Genomic DNA, 19,676 nt, shown 5'->3' with positions numbered 1-19,676 from the left:
TGAGGACTACATGAATATGTACATATATGTATACGTACACATATATGCGTAAGTATACATATGTATGTTTTTTTAAATTTATTTATTTAATTCTAGTAAAAATAAATACTTGAATAAAATACTTACTATAGCATGTAGGCAAATGCGACCAGCCATCTTCACCACACACTATGGAACCTGTGGTGTTTCCATATCTGCTTTCATATCCATCATAGCATTCATAGTCCAATGTGTCATGGAGCTTAAACCACATGCCATTACTCTTGGCTCTGGAATTCTCAAAAACTGGCATATCACAAAGTTCTAAAACAAAATAAAATTGAGGATTGCTTTTCTATGCCATATGATGTACAATTCAACTAAGAAAGTTTCATTATAGGAATAAAATTTACCAATCAGTGTGTGGTAATAAATTGAGCACTATTAAAAAATAGCTCGACAATCAGTGCTTTCTTTGTGCTGTAACAGTTAATTAGAAGAGAAAAATATATTTCCCTCTATATATCCTTCTCATCATTTAAATTCTATGAAAAACATATTAACAATATTTAGTTAGACCTATTTTTATTTGAGAACATCTCATTGGCTGTTATTACAGTCTACCTTTATCACTATAATGTATTATTTTAAAGACAATAAAATTTTGTGAATTTAAAAGTTAATGTATGTATTTATGTACTCAATTTACTCACAGTATTGGTGTATATGTTGGATTAAAATTATATTCAGTGGATAATAGGTTCTATAAAAGTTTTTAAAACATACTATCTTTTATTTTACAAGTCTTATAGTAGATCATTTATCAAAGTTGAGTCAAATTAGATTGAAGTATACAGCTTTTCTTTACACAGAGCCCATGATAAGCACAGAAATTGAAAACAGTATTCTAGAAATGTAGGAATTGATATTTTATAGCTTCCAAACCTCAGAGTAACTTTGAGATAATCACTTTCTAATTGTATCCTTTCTTTTTTTCACTTAGCTTAATACTTTTGAGATTCATCCATGCCCTATTACGTATCAGTAGTCCCTTCCAATTCATCTCATAGCTAAAAATAGTTGAATTGTGCACTAGAAAATGAAGTGGATTTTGCACTATGTAAATTATATATCAATATGTGTGTTAAAAATAAATTAAATATTTTATCTTTAAAAATCTTTGTGAATGTCTACAGAGGAAAGACAAAAAAGATCAACTTTTGCCACCACGAGATTTCCATTGTTCATTATGCAATCTCTTTAATAATAAGTAATTGCAAGTTGGGAATGTTTTAGAGAACTTCAGTTGTAAGGAATCCATTGCCAAGTATGAGGTTTGTAAACATTCAGCCCTCCCTCTTACCCTTTTCCTTTACTTGTTTTCTCTGTACTAGACTATAAGCTGGAAATAATTTTCTGAGTTGGTTCTCCTCAGTTGCATCATTGATACAAATTATTAAGGTCTGATTCTCCTGATGCTAGCAGAAACTCAGAATTAAGCACTCATCCCTTCCCTGACATGTACATCTTTGCTGAGTGTGAGCAAGGAATACAATACAAGCAGTTGATAATTTTGAAATACGAAGAAAGGGGAAAGAATAAAGTTTTTATTGACAACTATTACATTTTGCTGAGAGTCCCATGCAGCTCCCTAACTAGTCTGTACCTGATGGGATTGCTTTTACGCAAAGACAAGTTGAATTTAAAGAGATGGAAGGATCATCTTCCCAAGTAGCCATTACTCTAAAAAGGCAAAAAAGGCTTAGTTTGGCACAGTATGTTAAATGATATTAGAAGTATTTATATCTCTTTACTCCTAAAAGTGTTTTCTATATTTTTAAGTAAAACACTATCATCTCAAAGAGAGGAACAAAGTTGACAGAAACTGAATGGGAATATGTAAATGACTTACTAATGCAAATTGGTTGTGTTGACCATCCATTTTGCAAACATGTAATTGAGCCTGAAGAATTTCCATCTGCTGTTGCATATCCTGGCTTACATTTATATTGCATTTCTTTATTTAAAATATAAATAGAAGAAGATTCAGAAATAAATCCATTTTCAACTTGTATATCTGATTTTGAGCATGTTCCTAATAGAAAAAGTAGAGAAAAAAAAATTTGTTGAATACTTCTTTTATAGAAGGGAACAAGTGAAAACATGGCAATATGGTAAAACAATGAAATATTTGTCAACGAATTGAAAACAGCAAAACTGGAAGTTTCCTAGACATCCATGTTCCTAAAATAAACCATGAATTTTGAAAGAAAATAGTAAAAACACAGGGAAAGGCAGAATAAAAGCAAAGAATCCTTGAGACTGTCAACAGAGCTCTGGCAGACCTTGAGGAGGAATGCAGATCTAGCAGACTCTCAATTCCCTATGATTTTTTGGAAAAGTTTCTGGCTGCTTTGCAATAACCTGAATCTTTTTGATGCTATTAAGATATCTTAGACTTCATACAGTCATACGCCATTTCTCAGGCAAAGATACAGTACACACTGCTACCATAGACAAGGAAATAAATTTGCAAATCTTTAGTCTCCAGGAAATTAAAATGATTGTCATCTTAAGTGGGTCTTACACCCATATAGACATGGTGTTTGAGAGAAATGTGGAAATGTAAGCAGGAAAAAAACAAACAAACAAGATAGTGAAAATGAGTTCTAATATATTAGTAATGTATATGTTCTTCATATATTATTGTATATGTTCTATATGTTACTAATGTGTTTATGCATGAGTAGTAATTATTTTAGTGATGTATATGTTCTAAGATATTAGTAATGTGTATGTTCCTTTTCAGTTAGTAATAAAAAAATGTAAATGGACTAATTTTACTATCTGAAAGAAAAAGAAATCATGTTAAAGATGATAAATATTTATAATACAGCATTTGTCATAATCATGAGCTTTCTGATCTATTCTTGCCTACTTTTCTATTAATCTCCTCTAACCTCTAAACTACAGTGTTCAGTTTCTCTTGTAAATAATTTTATTTTCATATCTATAAAGCGCTTGACACACCACAATATTTATTAAGTGCATTAATGATAGAGTTGGTGCCTATGGTAGGAGAAAAAGGGACTTTTCTTTCAGAGACTTAGGCTATTGTTGAGTACAGTTGCTCCTACAAAGGTGTAAGATGATTTCCATTGTCTTCCATGTCAATTATATCATAATTATCATACGGTTTCTATAACGGAATGTTTTGCAAATTGCAAGTGATGCACACAAACAACTTTCAGAGACCCTTTACCTAAAAACTGAAAGTCAGCTATAACAGAAGATGAGTCTTAATTTAAAGCAACAGAGCACTAACTATAACAATAGATGTCATATAATTGTGAGAGATGTACAAGTGACCTTTGAGCAAGCATTATATTTATTGTTTAATTAATGCTATAATTTCATAATCTACTTAAATCAATGCATTTAGCACAATTTCAATATAAATACTGAAGCAATGTTACTTTCATCTGTATTTTATTTATTTTGTGCTATTCATAATATATATTTCTATTACTTGACTATTAAGTGACAGAATCCACTCATTATCCAGAAATTATAAATGTATTCATACACATTTGGAACTGAAAACTAGCTAGGCTTCTACTTAAAAATAAAAAAGATATATATTTAGCTTGAGAATTGATACACAAAATTTTCCCGTTAAAGGTCTAGAATCTTAGACAGTTACGGACATACTGGGATCTCAAATGAGTGGACTAACTGCCACGAATGCATCTGGGAGGAGGAGACCAATCATCCTCTGTACATGAAACTGTGGTCTGCACATTTGGAAGATCGTAGTCAGGACAGACTTCAACTTCTACAGATTGACCCTGTCAATATGTTCCTTCATATTTCGTGTTATATCCATTCTCCAAATAACTGAGAATACATTGTCCTAAAGACCATAAAATGATTAAAAAGTAAATTAGAAACATGAATTTAATCAAAATAGTATATTAAAATAATGTTTAGAATATTTAAATAAGACTGCATCAATACCCCAAAATAATGTATAACTGAAGGACAAAGCTACTACTAAATGTTTGTACAAAAAAGTCAGTATTCAATGTTACTTATCTTTCATTTTCATGATAAAATATGTATAAATTACATAGGTGTTCTCATAAAATTCCTATATTTATTTCTCATGTGATTTTCATGAAGATCTCATAACAGAAAAGATCCATTTTGGTCTTTTTGCTTGGATAACTCTTCCCTTGGTACCATTTCTGTCATATAAGACAATGTAATCATTTATTTGCTCTTCTCTCTCCATTCTTTACAAGTTTTATGCACATATTGTTGTAAAGAGGTTTACTCACTGAGGCATGGGACTGTTGGCAACCACCCATCTTGTGTGCAATGAATGTAATCCCAGTAACTTCCTGAAGGAGTCACAAAATTTGCATCACAGTAATAGGAGTAAGATTTTCCCGCAGCTACTGGAAAGTATGATCTACGCATAGTCTCATAATACAGACCTCCATGTTGAATTTCTGGAAACTCACAAGGTTTCATTACTTGTAACAAAAAATAAAAATAGTATAAATAATGTTTCACTGTAACAGACAATGATATAAGAGATGACTGTTTTGATTATGTTACTTTCCACATAAAGGGTTTTTTCTTTTCTTTTCTTTTTTTTTTTTTTTTTTTTTTGAGACAAAATTTCGCTCTATTGCCCAGGCTGCAGTGGTGCGATCTCAGCTCACTGCAACCTCCGTCTCCCAGGTTCAAGCAATTCTCCTGCCTCAGCCTCCTGAGTAGCTGGCACTATGGGCAAATACCACCATGCCCATCTAATTTTTGTAATTTTAGTAGACACAGGGTTTTACCATGTTGGTCAGGCTGGTCTTGAACTCCTGACCTCAGGTGATCCACCAGCTTCGGCCTCCCAAAGTGCTGGGATTATAGGTGGGAGCAACTGTGCCTAGCTCGTTTTCTTTTAGATTTTGTAAAAAATTTTTATATTTATTTTTTAAGTTCCGGGATACTTGTGTAGGATATGAAGGTTTGTTACATAGGTAAAAGTGTGCCATGGTGTTTTGCACCATCTATCAACCCATACCTTAGGTATTAAGCTCAATTCTTCCATGGTAAGCTTTCCATTTTTGATGATGTCATTCACTTCTCTTCTCTTCTCAAGTTTAGCCCTTATTAACATTGGTATTTCTTTAGAAATTTCCGCAAATCATATTTTAATACATCTTACAAGCACTTACTTAAATAAATTTCTTAACATACTACATAGCACTTCTGAAATCCAAAAATTTTTAAGAGCTCTTCAATACATTCAGGGGCTGCTTACAATTCAAAAATAAGCATTTGAGCACTAAATACTTCTCCAAACATATTTTTCAAAACTTGCTAAAGTTTCCTGCTGCCTGTTTAAGTTTTCCTCATTGCTGTAATATGCCATATGTATATGTAATATTTTCCATAAGGTTGCCTTTTTCCCTAGAATTCTCTGCTTGAATGCTCTTTGCTTCTTTAGTTTTGAAGACTGAAAGTCTTGCTTGTGGCTGGGCGCGGTGGCTCAAGCCTGTAATCCCAGCACTTTGGGAGGCCGAGACGGGCAGATCACAAGGTCAGGAGATCAAGACCATCCTGGCTAACCGGTGAAACCCCGTCTCTACTAAAAAATACAAAAAACTAGCCGGGCGAGGTGGCGGGCGCCTGTAGTCCCAGCTACTCAGGAGGCTGAGGCAGGAGAATGGCGTAAACCCGGGAGGCAGAGCTTGCAGTGAGCTGAGATCTGGCCACTGCACTCCAGCCTGGGCGACAGAGCGAGACTCCGTCTCAAAAAAAAAAAAAAAAAAAAAAAAAAAGAAAGTCTTGCTTGTATCATGGAACTGATCTTATGTCTTCAGATAATTATAATCCTTTCCTGTTCTTGATTGTGAGAAGAGGTAATGCTTTTGCTGTGAAATGCATCTTAGGAGTGTCCATCTCAGTCAATCAAATTTAAGACTCAGAATTCATCTCTGAAACCTAACACTTAATTTTTCCTATGAAATCAAGTTTGAAAATACTTGTAAACTATTTTGATTTGAGGATACTAATTTTCCTCTGCAGTCTTGCCACTTGTATGGTTTGGAGCCCAGACTTAGACATGATCATCTACAGAAGTGGATACATAAATAGGGATAATAATTAAGGTTTAGCCCATCATATGATCAGCCAAAATATCAGCATCATCAGTCAATATAAAAGGTAAAAGGTAGCATAGCAGCAAAATAAAGGAAATGAGTTATATCACCGAAAAGAACTGCTTGTATCATCCTGTACTTAGGAACTCAAGCACTTGAAAAACTCATGAGTTTATAGTTTAAGAGCTGTGATAGGAATAGGTTATCTGATATGCAAGGCCTGATGGGTATCCCAGGGCTATACCTCATAGGCTAGTAGAAATTGGTGGCAAACTTACTTTTAGGTGTTATTATTGTTACCATAATTATTGTGGCTCATATTTTGAATTGTATTACTTCAAGTTCATAGGATTTGTGGCACAAAATTCTGAGAGTATACCTATATTACAGACTTGAGGGGTTTTTAGTGTATTCATTTTCATTCTGGGACCAGGGGAGAGGAGATGAAGGTAAAAACAGAAACCATTGGGATTTGGAAATGGCTGAACTTTCTGTTAATTTCTTTCTTGCTTGCTAGAAATACTGGTAAAATGTAAGAAAGAACAATAATCAGAAAAAGAACTTCTCAGTGTTAACTAGCTCTGTGCTCTCTCAGGAAGCATTTCAGGTTTTCAAGTAGGATTTTAGTTAATAGCATATTGTTTTTATTATACTTTAAGTTCAGGATACATGTGCAGAACGTGCAGTTTCTTCACATAGAAATACATGTGCCATGGTGGTTTGCTGCACCCATCAACCCATCACCTACATTAGGTATTTCTCCTAATGCTATCTCTCCCCTAGCTCCCCAACCTAGGACAGACCCTGGTATGTGATGTTCCCCTCCCTGAGTCCACCTGTTCTCCTTGTTCAGCTCCCACATACAAGTGAGAACATGTGACATGAACTCATCCTTTTATATGGCTGCATAATATTCCATTGTGTATATGTGCCACATTTTCTTTACCTAGTATATCATTTAGGCCTGGACATTTGGGTTGGTTCCAAGTTCATGGTTTTAAAACAGTGTTTGCAAAACTCTTTGAAAACTATTTACCTAAGTGTTAATAATGTGAAAATGGTTATTGATGTCAAGGTGAGATGTTATATTTCAGATGTTTGCAATAAATGGATGTCATTCTTGAAGACTCATTGTGTCCATTAACAAATTGAGGTTTCTGAACATTCCTGTTTTAAAAAAGAAACTTTGTCATCGTTTACATGAAATTTTCCAAGCTTATACACTTATATATTAAGATCTGAAAGGCAAACATTCAGCAGAATAGCTGTTCGTGAACACAGTTCTAGGGTAATAACCCATAAAAATTTTAGTATAAATAAGCAAAGATCAAACTTATTACTCTAATTTTCTCAGGTCCGGAATATTAAGAACTTACATATGCATCTTGGTGGTTCTGACCACTCTCCATTACTACAAGTTACATATTGAGAACCCTGAAATTTATAGTAGGACTGGCATTGGTACTCGACTGTTGACTGTGGCAGATACACTTTTTGCGGGAAGGGCTTGGTATCTCCATTGCTAATAGGTGGAGGAGGCCCACACTTTTCTGAAGAATCTGAAAAAAAGAATATTTTATATGTAGGGAAAAATCAACAGTTTTATTGGAAACTTTCTGAATAAAGTTTTTATATACTCTTAACTGTATCTTATTTGATGTCTTAGGAAGACATTTGCATTTTCAACCTCTTTTTTTTTTTCAAGGTTTAAGGTAATTCACACTCAAATGAGGACTACATGAATATGTACATATATGTATACGTACACATATATGTGTACGTATACATATATATGTTTTTTAAATTTATTTATTTAATTCTAGTAAAAAGAAATACTTGAATAAAATACTTACTATAGCATGTAGGCAAATGTGACCAGCCATCTTCACCACACACTATGGAACCTGTGGTGTTTCCATATCTGCTTTCATATCCATCATAGCATTCATAGTCCAATGTGTCATGGAGCTTAAACCACATGCCATTACTCTTGGCTCTGGAATTCTCAAAAATTGGCATATCACAAAGTTCTGAAACAAAATAAAATTGAGGTTTGCTTTTTTATGCCATATGATATACAATTCAACTAAGAAAGTCCCATTGTAGTAATAAAATTTACCAATCAGTGTGTGCTAATAAGTTGAGTACTATTAAAAATAGTTTGATAACCAGTGTTTTCTTTGTGCTGTAATAGTTAATTAGAAGAGAAAAATATATTTTCCTATATATGATCCTTCTCATCATTGAAATTCTATGAGAAACATATTAAGAATATTTAGTCAGACCTATTTTTATTTGCGAACATCTCATTGGCTGTTATTACAGTCTACCTTTATCAGTATAATGTATTATTTTAAATGATAAAATTTTGTGAATTTAAAAGTTAATGTACATATTTATGTACTCAATTTACTGACAGTAAGGGTGTATATGTTGGATTAAAATTATATTCATTGGATATAGGTTCTATAGAAGTTTTTAAAACATACTATCTTTTATTTTACAGGTCTTAAATCATTTATCAAAGCTGAGTCAAATTAGATTAAACTATGCAGCTTTGTCTTTTGCAGAACCCATGATAAGCATAGAAATTGAAAACAGTATTCTAGAAATGTAGGAATTGATATTTTAGAGCTCCCAAACCTCAGAGTAACTTTGAGATAATCACTTTCTAATTGTATCCTTTCTTTTCTTCACTTAGCTTAATAGTTTTGAGATTCATTCATGCTCTATTATGTATCAGTAGTCCCTCCCATTTCATCTCATAGCTAAAAATAGTTGAATTGTACACTTGAAAATGAAGTGGATTTTGCACTATGTAAATTATATATCATTATGTATGTTAAAAATAAATTAAATAGGCCGGGCGCGGTGACTCAAGCCTGTAATCCCACCACTTTGGGAGACCGAGACGGGCGGATCACGAGGTCAGGAGATCGAGACCATCCTGGCTAACCCGGTGAAATCCCGTCTCTACTAAAAATACAAAAAAACTAGCCTGGCGAGGTGGCGGGCGCCTGTAGTCCCAGCTACTCCGGAGGCTGAGGCAGGAGAATGGCGTAAACCCAGGAGGCGGAGCTTGCAGTGAGCTGAGATTCGGCCACTGCACTCCAGCCCGGGCGACAGAGCAAGACTCCGTCTCAAAAAACAAAACAAAACAAAACAAAACAAAACAAAAAAACAAAACAAAACAAAATAAATAAATAAATTAATTAAATAATTTATCTTTAAAAATCTTTGTGAATGTCTACAGAGGAAAGATAAAAAAGATCAACTTTTGCCACTGCAAGATTTCCATTGTTCATTATGCAATCTCTTTAATAATAAATAATTACAAGTTGGGAATGTTTTAGAGAACTTTAGTTGTAAGGAATCCATTGCCAAGTATGAGGTTTGTAAACATTCAGCCCTCCCTCTTACCCTTTTCCTTTACTTGTTTTCTCTGTACTAGACTATAAGCTGGAAATAATTTTCTGAGTTGGTTCTCCTCAGTTGCATCATTGATACAAATTATTAAGGTCTCATTTTCCTGATGCTGGCAGAAACTCAGAATTAAGCACTCATCCCTTCCCTGACATGTACATCTTTGCTGAGTGTGAGCAAGGAATACAATACAAGCAGTTGATAATTTTGAAATACGAAGAAAGGGAAAAGAACAAAGTTTTTATTGACAACTATTACATTTTGCTGAGAGTCCCATGCAGCTCCCTAACTAGTCTGTACCTGATGGGATTGCTTTCACGCAAAGGCAAATTGAATTTAAAGAGACGGAAAGATCATCTTCCCAAGTAGCCATTACTTTAAAAATACAAAAAGGCTTAGTTTGGCACAGAATGTTAAATGATATTAGAAGTATTTATATCTCTACTCCTAAAAGTGTTTTCTATATTTTTAAGTAAAACACTATCATCTCAAAGAGAGGAACAAAGTTGACAGAAACTGAATGGGAATATGTAAATGACTTACTAATGCAAATTGGTTGTGTTGACCATCCATTTTGCAAACATGTAATTGATCCTGAAGAATTTCCATTTGCTGTTGCATATCCTGGCTTACATTTGTATTGTATTTCTTTATTTAAAATATAAGTAGTCGAAGATCCAGAAATAAATCCATTTTCAACTTGTATATCTGATTTTGAGCATGTTCCTAAAATAGAAAAAGTAGAGAAAAAAGTAAGTGTTTGTTGAATATTTCTTTTATAGAAGGGAACAAGTAAAAACATGGCAATATGGTAAAACAATGAAATATTTGTCAACGAATTGAAAACAGCAAAACTGGAAGTTTCCTAGACATCCATGTTCCTAAAATAAACCATGAATTTTGAAAGAAAATAGTAAAAACACAGGGAAAGGCAGAATAAAAGCAAAGAATCCTTGAGACTGTCAACAGAGCTCTGGCAGACCTTGAGGAGGAATGCAGATCTAGCAGACTCTCAATTGCCTATAATTTTTGGAAGAGTTTCTGGCTGCTTTGCAATAACCTGAATCTTTTTGATGCTATTAAGAAATCTTAGACCTCACATAGTCAAATGCCATTTCCCAGGCAAAGATACAGTGCACACTGCTACCATAGACAAGGAAATAAATTTGCAAATCTTTAGTCTCCAGGAATTTAAAATGATTGTCATCTTAAGTGGGTCTTAAACCCTTATAGACATGGTGTTTGAGAGAAATGTGGAAATGTAAGCAGGAAAAAGACAAACAAGATAGCAAAAATAAGTTCTAGTATACTAGTAATGTATATGTTCTTTATATATTATCAATGTGAACCAATTTTAATATCTGAAAGGAAAAGAAATCGTGTTAAAGATGATACATATTTATAATATAGCATTTGTCATAATCATGAGTTTTCTGATCTATTCTTGCCTACTTTTCTATTAATCTCCTCCAGCCTCTAAACTACAGTGTTCAGTTTCTCTTATAAACAATTTTATTTTCAATACCTGTAAAGGTGCTTGACACACAACAATATTTGTTAAGTGGATTAATAACAGAGTTGGTGCCTATGGTAGGAGAAAAAGGGACTTTTCTTTCAGAGGTTTAGGCTGTTGTTGAGGACAGTGCTCCTACGAATGTGCAAGAAGATTCCCATTCCCCTTCATTCCTATTATATCCTAATTATCATATAGTTTCTACAATGAAATGTTTTGTAAATTGCAAACAATACACACAAAGAACTTTCAGAGACCCCTTTACCTAAAAAGTGAAAGTCAGCTATAAATGATTATAAGTCTTAATTTAAAGCATGTGAAAGACGTACAAGTAACCTCTGGGCAAGCGTTGTATTTTTTAATTAATGCTATAATTTTATAATCTACTTAAATCAATGCATTCACTTTGATATAAATACTGAAGCAGTGTTACTTCAATGTGTATTTAATGTATTTTGTGATCTTCATAACATATATATGTGTGTGTGTGTGTGTGTGTGTGTGTGTGTGTATATATATATATTTTTTTTGAGATGGAGTCTTGCCCTCTCACCGAATCTGGAGTGTAATGGTCCAGTCTAGGCTCACTGCAACCTATGCCTCTCTGGTTCAAGCCATTCTCCAACCTCAACCTCCTGGATAGCTGGGATTACAGGCGTGTGCCACCGCATCTGGCTAATTTTTGTAGTTTTAGTGGAGACGGGGTTTCACTCTGTTGGCCAGGCTGGTCTTGAACTCCTTACCAAAAGTGATCTGCCCATCTCTGCCTCCCATAGTGCTGGGTTTACAGGAGTGAGCCACCACACCCGGCCCCTGACTTATATTTCTATTGTTACTTGACCCTATTAAGTGACAGAATCCACTAATTATCCAGAACTTATAAATGTGTTCAGACACATTTGGAACTGGGAACTAGATAGGCTTCTGTTTTAAAATAAAAAGACATAAATTCAGCTTGAGAGTTGATATACAAAATTTTCCAGTTAAATGTCTAGATCTTAGACAGTTACGGACATACTGGGATCTCAAACAAGTGGACTAACTGACACCAATGCATCTGGGAGGAGACCAGCTGTAAATACGTTCTTCCATATTTTTTATTATATCCATTCTCCAAATAATTGAAAATACATTGTCCTAAGGACCATAAAATGATTTAAAGGTAAATTAGAGACATGAATTTGATCAAAATACTATATTAAAATAATTTTTAGAATATTTAAATAACACTGCATCAATACCCAAAACTAACGTATAACTCAGGAAAAACTAAAGCTAGCACTAAGTGTTTGTACAAAAAAGTCAGTATTCAATGTTACTTAACCTTAGTTTTTATGATAAAATATATTTAAATTATATAGGTATTCTCCTAAAGTTCCTACATTTATTTCTCATGTAATTTTCATGAAGATCTCATAACAGAAAAGATCCATTTTGGTCTTTTTGCTTGAGTAACTCTTCCTTTGGTCCTATTTCTGTTATATAAGACAATATAATCGTTTATTTGCTTTTCTCTCACTCTTTTCAAGTTTTATGCACATATTGTAAAGAGGTTTACTTACTGAGGCATGGGACTGTTGGCGACCACCCATCTTGTGTGCAATGAATGTAATCCCAGTAACTTCCTGAAGGAGTCACAAAATTTGCATCACAGTAATAGGAATAAGATTTTCCCGCAGCTACTGGAAAGTATGGTCTATGCTTACTCTCATAATACAGACCTCCATGTTGAATTTCTGGAAAATCGCAAGGTTTTGCTTCTTGTAATAAAAAACAAAAAACAATATAAATAATGTTTTACTATAACGGACAATCATACAACAGATGACATTTTTGATCAATGAATTATATTCTCTTCTTAGCGTAATTACGCTCATTGAATTAGGGGTTTTAGAGAAAGAAAAGTTACAGAATTCCAATGACCTAGATATGTGAAGAGCTGTTTGCTAATGAAGATTGAAGAAAACTGCAGACCTATTTAATGTACTCTCCATGATTACAGATCTCCTAGTCCTGGTTGATTAGTGAACTTCCTGGTTGAGAGATGAAAACTCTTATTTTACCATTCAGCTCATGTCTTTTCCTTTCTGTTCCATCCCATTAGAAATCAGAGCCCTGCCTTTTCTTCTCAGACCAACTCTATAGTGGGAGATAGTAGTTTTTTGGGGATTTTAAAACATCGACTGGAAGGAATGTAAAAACTACAGGGAAACACAGGAATTTCTCATTGATCACATCACACAACAAAATAATATTGCTAATTCGTGTCTCAAACCAGTTATTAAGACAAGATTTCTATTCTTTATTTAACCAGGAAAATGAACTAGGAATATTTCTTAATATCTAAATATCTAAGAGTATAATAAGCATTTTTATTTATTTTTAATTTCGATTAGAAAGTAAAATGTTTTTAATGTTTTATGTAAATTTTTTTTTTTTTTTTTTGAGACTGAGTCTCACTCTGTCGCCCAGGCTGGAGTGCAGTGCCCGGATCTCAGCTCACTGCAAGCTCCGCCTCCCGGGTTTACGCCATTCTCCTGCCTCAGCCTCCTGAGTAGCTGGGACCACAGGCGCTCGCCACCTCACCCGGCTAGTTTTTTTTGTATTTTTAGTAGAGACGGGGTTTCACCGGGTTAGCCAGGATGGTCTCGATCTCCTGACCTCGTGATCCGCCCGTCTCGGCCTCCCAAAGTGCTAGGATGTAAAATATTTTTAGCATACTATAATTGCAGTTTATTGAGGAATTTATGTATATTGAATATTTGACATATATGTTTAAGCACTATGTCATCATAAGGCTTATACTTGATGTTTCCAAAAAAAGTTTCCATTTCCATGGGATGATTCAGAGATAATTTACTACTTGTAATACTAGAATAGTATTCAGTTTCTCTATGAAATGTGATCATTGTTCAAGAAACCTTATAGTACACATAAAAGATTCCAACATATGCACCACACACACAAGCACAATATTGTTTATGATCTCCATTATTCTTTAGTCCACTGGTCTATTGTCTTTCTTTCTTGTTTTTTCATTAGAGAGATTCTCAGGCAGTTTCTACAGTCTTGTTATGTGGATTATAAATGTTGAATTCTTGCATCTCTTAAGTACCTTCATTTAAATGATATGTGAGTAACTTCTCTAGGTATAGATTCTTGGCCTACAGTCCATATTTCTCATCACCTTTTTTTTTTTTTTTTTTTTTTTGCGCCACATTTTTGAAACTTCCAATGTGGAAGTTCAAATATTCATTCAGTTTCATTGCTTATAAATAGCATTTTAATTACTCCGATTTTATGATATAAATCCTCAGCTGTGCTGTTTTTGAGGCTGAGCTCAACCTCTTCCCCCTACTGCAATAGCCAAATAAAACCTGTCTTGTCATATTTAACAAGTGTCCGATGAATAATTTGTCTTTAACACATCTTGCATTCATCAATCTATTTCTTTTTGTTTTATTAGAAAAATTTTTCAAGCGGTTTCTACAGATTAGTTATGCAGATTGTAACTTTGAATCCTTGCATGTTGTAAATGTATTTAACAAAGACCTGGGAACAATACCTTGTCTTTGTATAGTTTCTTGGCCTATACCCATATCTGTCATTGTTGATAGATTTTGTCCCCCATTTTTTGAACTTTCCAAAGTTGAGCTTAAAATGCTCATTTAGTTTCATTCCTTCTATGTTACATTATGCTGTTTTCCCCCCACCACTGTTTGGAGATTTGTGTTATTTTCTCTTTACCTTTGAACTTTGCGAATTTCACCATGATACATTATCATACATCAGCATAGGTCATTTAAGACTAATTCCACCTTGGATAAGCTTGAGTCTTTGGATTTGCAGGAAGTGAGCCTTAAGAAACTCAATTAAATTTTCCGTTAAATGGTAGAGCAGAGATTTAAACTTTAGTTTTCTGATTTCAGAACAAGTATAGTTATCTATCTCATGATGGTGTTTCATAGAATGTAAATAACATAGTCTTCTGAGATTTCTTTTCAAAAAATCAAAAAGGAATTATAATTAAAAGTAGCTATCATTATCATTAATGCTACAAGCTTGAGCCACTTCATGACTTTTCTTTTCTACAGAGCAAATTTAGAACACTTTTATCTTTTTCACATGGTAGTTCTCTAAAGAAAACAAAAAAAATTCCACCTATGATCTAATTGGCATTGAAGTCAGCAGAACTTAGAGAAGCCTCATTCTATTTCTTAATCTTCTACCAATGTAAGTTGTAGACTCATAAGCAGTTATGATGGTTCTATCACAATGTTAACTCAAACTGACCTTAATACTGATTAAAATACTCACTGATTTTTATAGTGGTTGCTAATCTCTTTGTACTAGTACAGCTGATTCCTTTGACCCAGGACCAGGATCTTACAGTTACCACTACTCAATTTAATTTTATTAGATTTAGCTTTGCACATAGGATTCTTCTGGAATCATGAATCTATACTAATGCAGATTCACTATCACCATCTGCTGTAGCATTTCGTTTGTGAATTTATACTGCATTTCTCCTACATTGTTAAACTATGGGCAGACACAAAAGAGTAATAAAGCCTAAGAATAAACCGCTGTATCTGATAATCAGGTAAAACATATTTAATAAAACTACAAACTACTTGATAAATCATCAAACCAGTCAGTTTCTCCATCTTTTCCACACAAATTTCAGGTCATTTGTAAAATACTTTTGCAGAAAACCAGATATAACTGGGATTCAGTTGGTCCAGAAGCATTTGGGCTGATCTAAGATTTTCATAAGCCAACTATAGAATAATTACATATTTTCCTTACAGTTTTTATGCACATTGAAATTGGTTTCACAGTTACAATAGCTACCTCTCTTAAGAACTTATGCTTTTGGCAATTCATCTGGGCTTGGGCACGATAATCCCAACACCTTGGGAGGCCAAGGTGCAAGGACTTCTTGAGGCCAGGAGTTTGAGATCAACCTAGGCATCATAGAAAGACCTTGTGTCTATAAAATAAAAATAAAAAATTAACTGGGCATGGTGACACATGCCTATATTCCCAGCTGCTTAGGAGATTGCAGTGGGAAGATCCTTTGAGCCAAGGAGGTCGAGATTGCAGTGACGTATACTGCGCTGCTGCACTCCAGCCTGGACAACAGGCTTCAAAAAGGAAGAGAAAAGAACATTTTTTTGTCATGGACTATCCACTTAAAGTATGGTTCCCTTTACAATGCACTTCAATATAGAAAAAAAGAATATGTTTGTAGAGACAGAAAAATCCCCGAAAAAGGCAAAAGAACCATCATAGAAATAAAACACCGTATTGAAGTGAGAGACATTTTGCTGCATTTGATTATTTGTGGAAATTCCGCAAATTCTTCAATACTCCTTCCTCAAAATAGTGGAGTCTAATTCTCCACTTGTTGTGTGCTGGACTTAGTGACTCATTTCTGAAGAATAAGTATGGCTCAGGTGAGAGTGTGTAACTTGGTGATAAATGTCATGAAGGCTTCCTCTTTCTCCTCACTCTCTCTCTCTTGAATCTTTAGCTCTGGAGAAATTTAGTTGCCATTTAAGCAACCTGTGAAGGCAACAATGTGGTAAGGTACTGGGGCTTCCTAACAAAATCTGTGTGAGTGAGCCATGTTGGAAGCAGATCCTGCAGCCCAGCCAAGTTGTTAAGTCACGCAGCCCAGGCCAACATCCTTGACAGCTACACAGGAGAGAATCTGACACAGAACTAAACAGCAAAGTCACTCCCAAATGCCTGACCCACAAAATCTGTGAGAAAATAAAGATTTGTTGTTTTAAGCAAGTATGTTTTTAGCAAAATATGTTACACAACCATACATAATTAACATACTAGGCTTTAGAGGGTACTAGTCTCACCTAGTGTATTATTTTGGACATTGGAAGAATAAAGACATATCTATTCATACACACACTTACATCTGTATAATTCTGAGTGGCAAACATTAAAAAGAATTTTAGTTTACAACAATTGTTTTAAATTCTACTTAGAATTGTCTACTTTGGAAAGCAAAGAGTTCTCAAAACTCCATATACTAAAATATTGAAATTTATTGTTTCCCCTTTTCTTTGCATTTAAGAGAAAGTAATTTCAGGTTTTAAATGTAAAGTCAATATATGGACTGGAACTTACTGCTACATCCTGGAGCAGGTAGGTACCTACCCACTACTAGTGCATTTGTCCTGGTTCCCTGGGTTGCAGGATAAAAGCCATCTATACACTTACATATTATTAAATCTTTAATTCTGCGTTTTGCCCTTTCAGGTGTGTAGACACCATTTTGAATATAAGGAGGATTACATTTTTTTTTGTCTGAAAAGAAAATGGCTGTGTGGACTATGTAGAAATGACTACCCATTAAAATAAAGTACATACTTGCTAGAAACACAGTAAAAATGCAAATAAGAAGGAAGGCCTGAGTAAGGACTTACCAGTGTTAACCATCCATATATTCTTCACAGCTTTCAGCTTTTCTCCTTGAGTCTTTGATAAGGAAAGGAGACAGGCAAATACTGGGTAGAAGAGGGCGGTGCCCCGGCAAAGGCCCCACTCCAATCCTAAATGAGGACAGATATGTCTGTTTTCCTGTCCAAAATGTTGCCTTTTGGCCCTCCATGCTCTTCATCCAGTCCCCATATAAACCCAGCACCTTAGCGGGCACACATAGACGGCTGAACATTAATACCAATCACAGCAGAACATGGCGGCAGAGAAAGAAGAGGAGGGATGTCTGGATGCCAAGGGAGGTGGGTTCCGCTGGGAAAAGTTGGAGAAAAATCTGGCCGCTGGATGGCCCAACTCCAGGGGAAGACCACCTTCCCCCTCTATCCCCTACTTCGGCCTCCTCTTCGAACTTGCTGAGAGCCACCTCCATCATTCAATAAAATCTTGCACTCATCCTTTGAGCCCGCATGTGATCTAATTCTTTCGGAACACAGGGCAAGAGCTCAGGATACAGAAAGCTATACACCGGTCCCAGGCTCTTGAGATAAGACAGAGGATCCATTGAACTGATTAACACACAAGCCATCTGCAGACAGCAAATCTGAGTTTTGTAACACACGTCCACCTGGGCTTCTGTAGTCAGACACCTACCCCTAGACTCTGCTGTGGGGCCAGAACTCAAAAGCACTTATGCCAGCCTCTGCACCTGCCCGTCTGCCAGCAGCCCCTAGGGGTTTGAGCTGTGGGGCAACAAAGCAGGTGACACCCCTGTTGCATGTCCTGAGAGGGGAATCAGGGAACTCTCCCATTTATAAGCTCTTTTCAGCTCATGAAAATATTTCCCCAAATATAAGTTTTATGAAAACATCTTTCAGCATTTCCTTCTGAACTGCAACCCAAACAATGCCTACACACCTTTCTAATATAATACAGTGTTGTTGGGAAAAAAGCATTGTTAGGGAATGACTTTCACTTGGCCTTAGTGTGAATGACTTGGCATTGTCAACATGGGTGGTGTTATTTTAAACACAGAACATCCTGCACAGTGATTTTCATTGTAAAGTCTGTGATGTCAAACTTCAATAAAATTTCTTTTTGGTAATTGAACCTGCAAAAAAAAAAGAAGAACAAGAAGAAGAAGAAAGACAAAAGTGCTTTCACCAATTCAGTCCTTCAGTCCTTTGTCTTTTTTACTTTCTGTTCCCTTCCATCAGAATTCAGAGTCCTGCCTTTTCTTCTCAGAACAACTCAATGGATGGAGTTAGTAGTGTTTTTGTTTGATACCTAATGTAAATGATGAGTTAATGGGTGCAGCACACCAACACAGCACATGTATACATATGTAACAAATCTGCACGTTGTGCACAGGTACCCTACAACTTAAAGCGTAATAATAATAATAATAATAATAATAAAGATTAAATTCATTAGCTTGCTATTCTATTTACTGAAAGCAATGTAAGAAATATAGAAAAAGAAATCTGGGAAGATGGCGGAGGAGGAAACACCTGGAATTTGACTCCTCACCTTTACAGTTGCATGGCCAGAATTTGTCTGATTGTACTATTTTTGGAGTCTATTGAAGGCCTACAACTTCTAGGGATGACTTGGATCATACGTTGCAGTCACATTCAGTCGATTTTAGCTCCTAGCACAGTGGCATATGTTCATACCACGCTCCTTAGCCACATGATAGGCAGCTGTATGTGTATTTCTGGAGCAACCTGCGCATAGCATCAGGGAGCCAGAGTGTCAGAAACAACTCGATTCTTTAAATATTTGAGATTTGTGATCTGATTGCTGGGTTCTTTGATCACAGAGATGCAAAGAGAAAGATAGGCGGCCATTGTTTTTGCAGCTTTCTCCATTGTTGCAAGTCCCTCTCCTTGGCTGATGTGAATTTGTCCAAAGGGAGATACATTAGGATATTCAAAAGCAACTGCATGAATGGGGAAAATTAGAAAATGACTATGAACACTTAGGAAAAAGTGCAGGCTTGGAAAACACTGGAGACAACCTAAAGTCTATACTACAGGCTATTTCTTGACACAGACATAGCCTACAGCATTCAGACAAAAACAATAAATGAAAACAATGCAGGAAACACCTCGGCAAACACGTAGAAGTAGGAG

General features: G+C 35.1%; 1 protein-coding gene across 4 annotated transcripts in view; it reads right to left on the bottom strand.

Annotated features, from left to right (window-relative positions):
• The window catches only part of LOC111536909 (complement factor H-related protein 4), an 84,131-nt gene that overhangs the window by 11,232 nt on the left and 53,223 nt on the right, over positions 1 to 19,676 (bottom strand). The window contains exons 2-4 of one of the 4 annotated variants that reach the window (XM_026447988.1): positions 12,645 to 12,839; positions 1,892 to 2,074; positions 127 to 303 (exon numbers count right to left, since the gene is read on the bottom strand). The exons of 1 other annotated variant lie outside the window; for it this stretch is intronic. In XM_026447988.1, the coding sequence (XP_026303773.1) occupies positions 127 to 303; positions 1,892 to 2,074; positions 12,645 to 12,839 (555 nt within the window). Of the gene's footprint in view, positions 1 to 126; positions 304 to 1,891; positions 2,075 to 12,644; positions 12,843 to 19,676 lie in introns of all 4 variants that reach the window. 2 more of the 4 variants (XM_026447987.1, XM_023203401.2) reach the window with 2 other exon arrangements.

This window comes from Piliocolobus tephrosceles, chromosome 1 (assembly GCF_002776525.5).
Source record: "Piliocolobus tephrosceles isolate RC106 chromosome 1, ASM277652v3, whole genome shotgun sequence".
NCBI lineage: Eukaryota > Metazoa > Chordata > Mammalia > Primates > Cercopithecidae > Piliocolobus > Piliocolobus tephrosceles.
The sequence above is the reverse complement of the archived record's forward strand: the minus strand, read 5'-3'. Positions and strand labels throughout refer to the sequence as shown.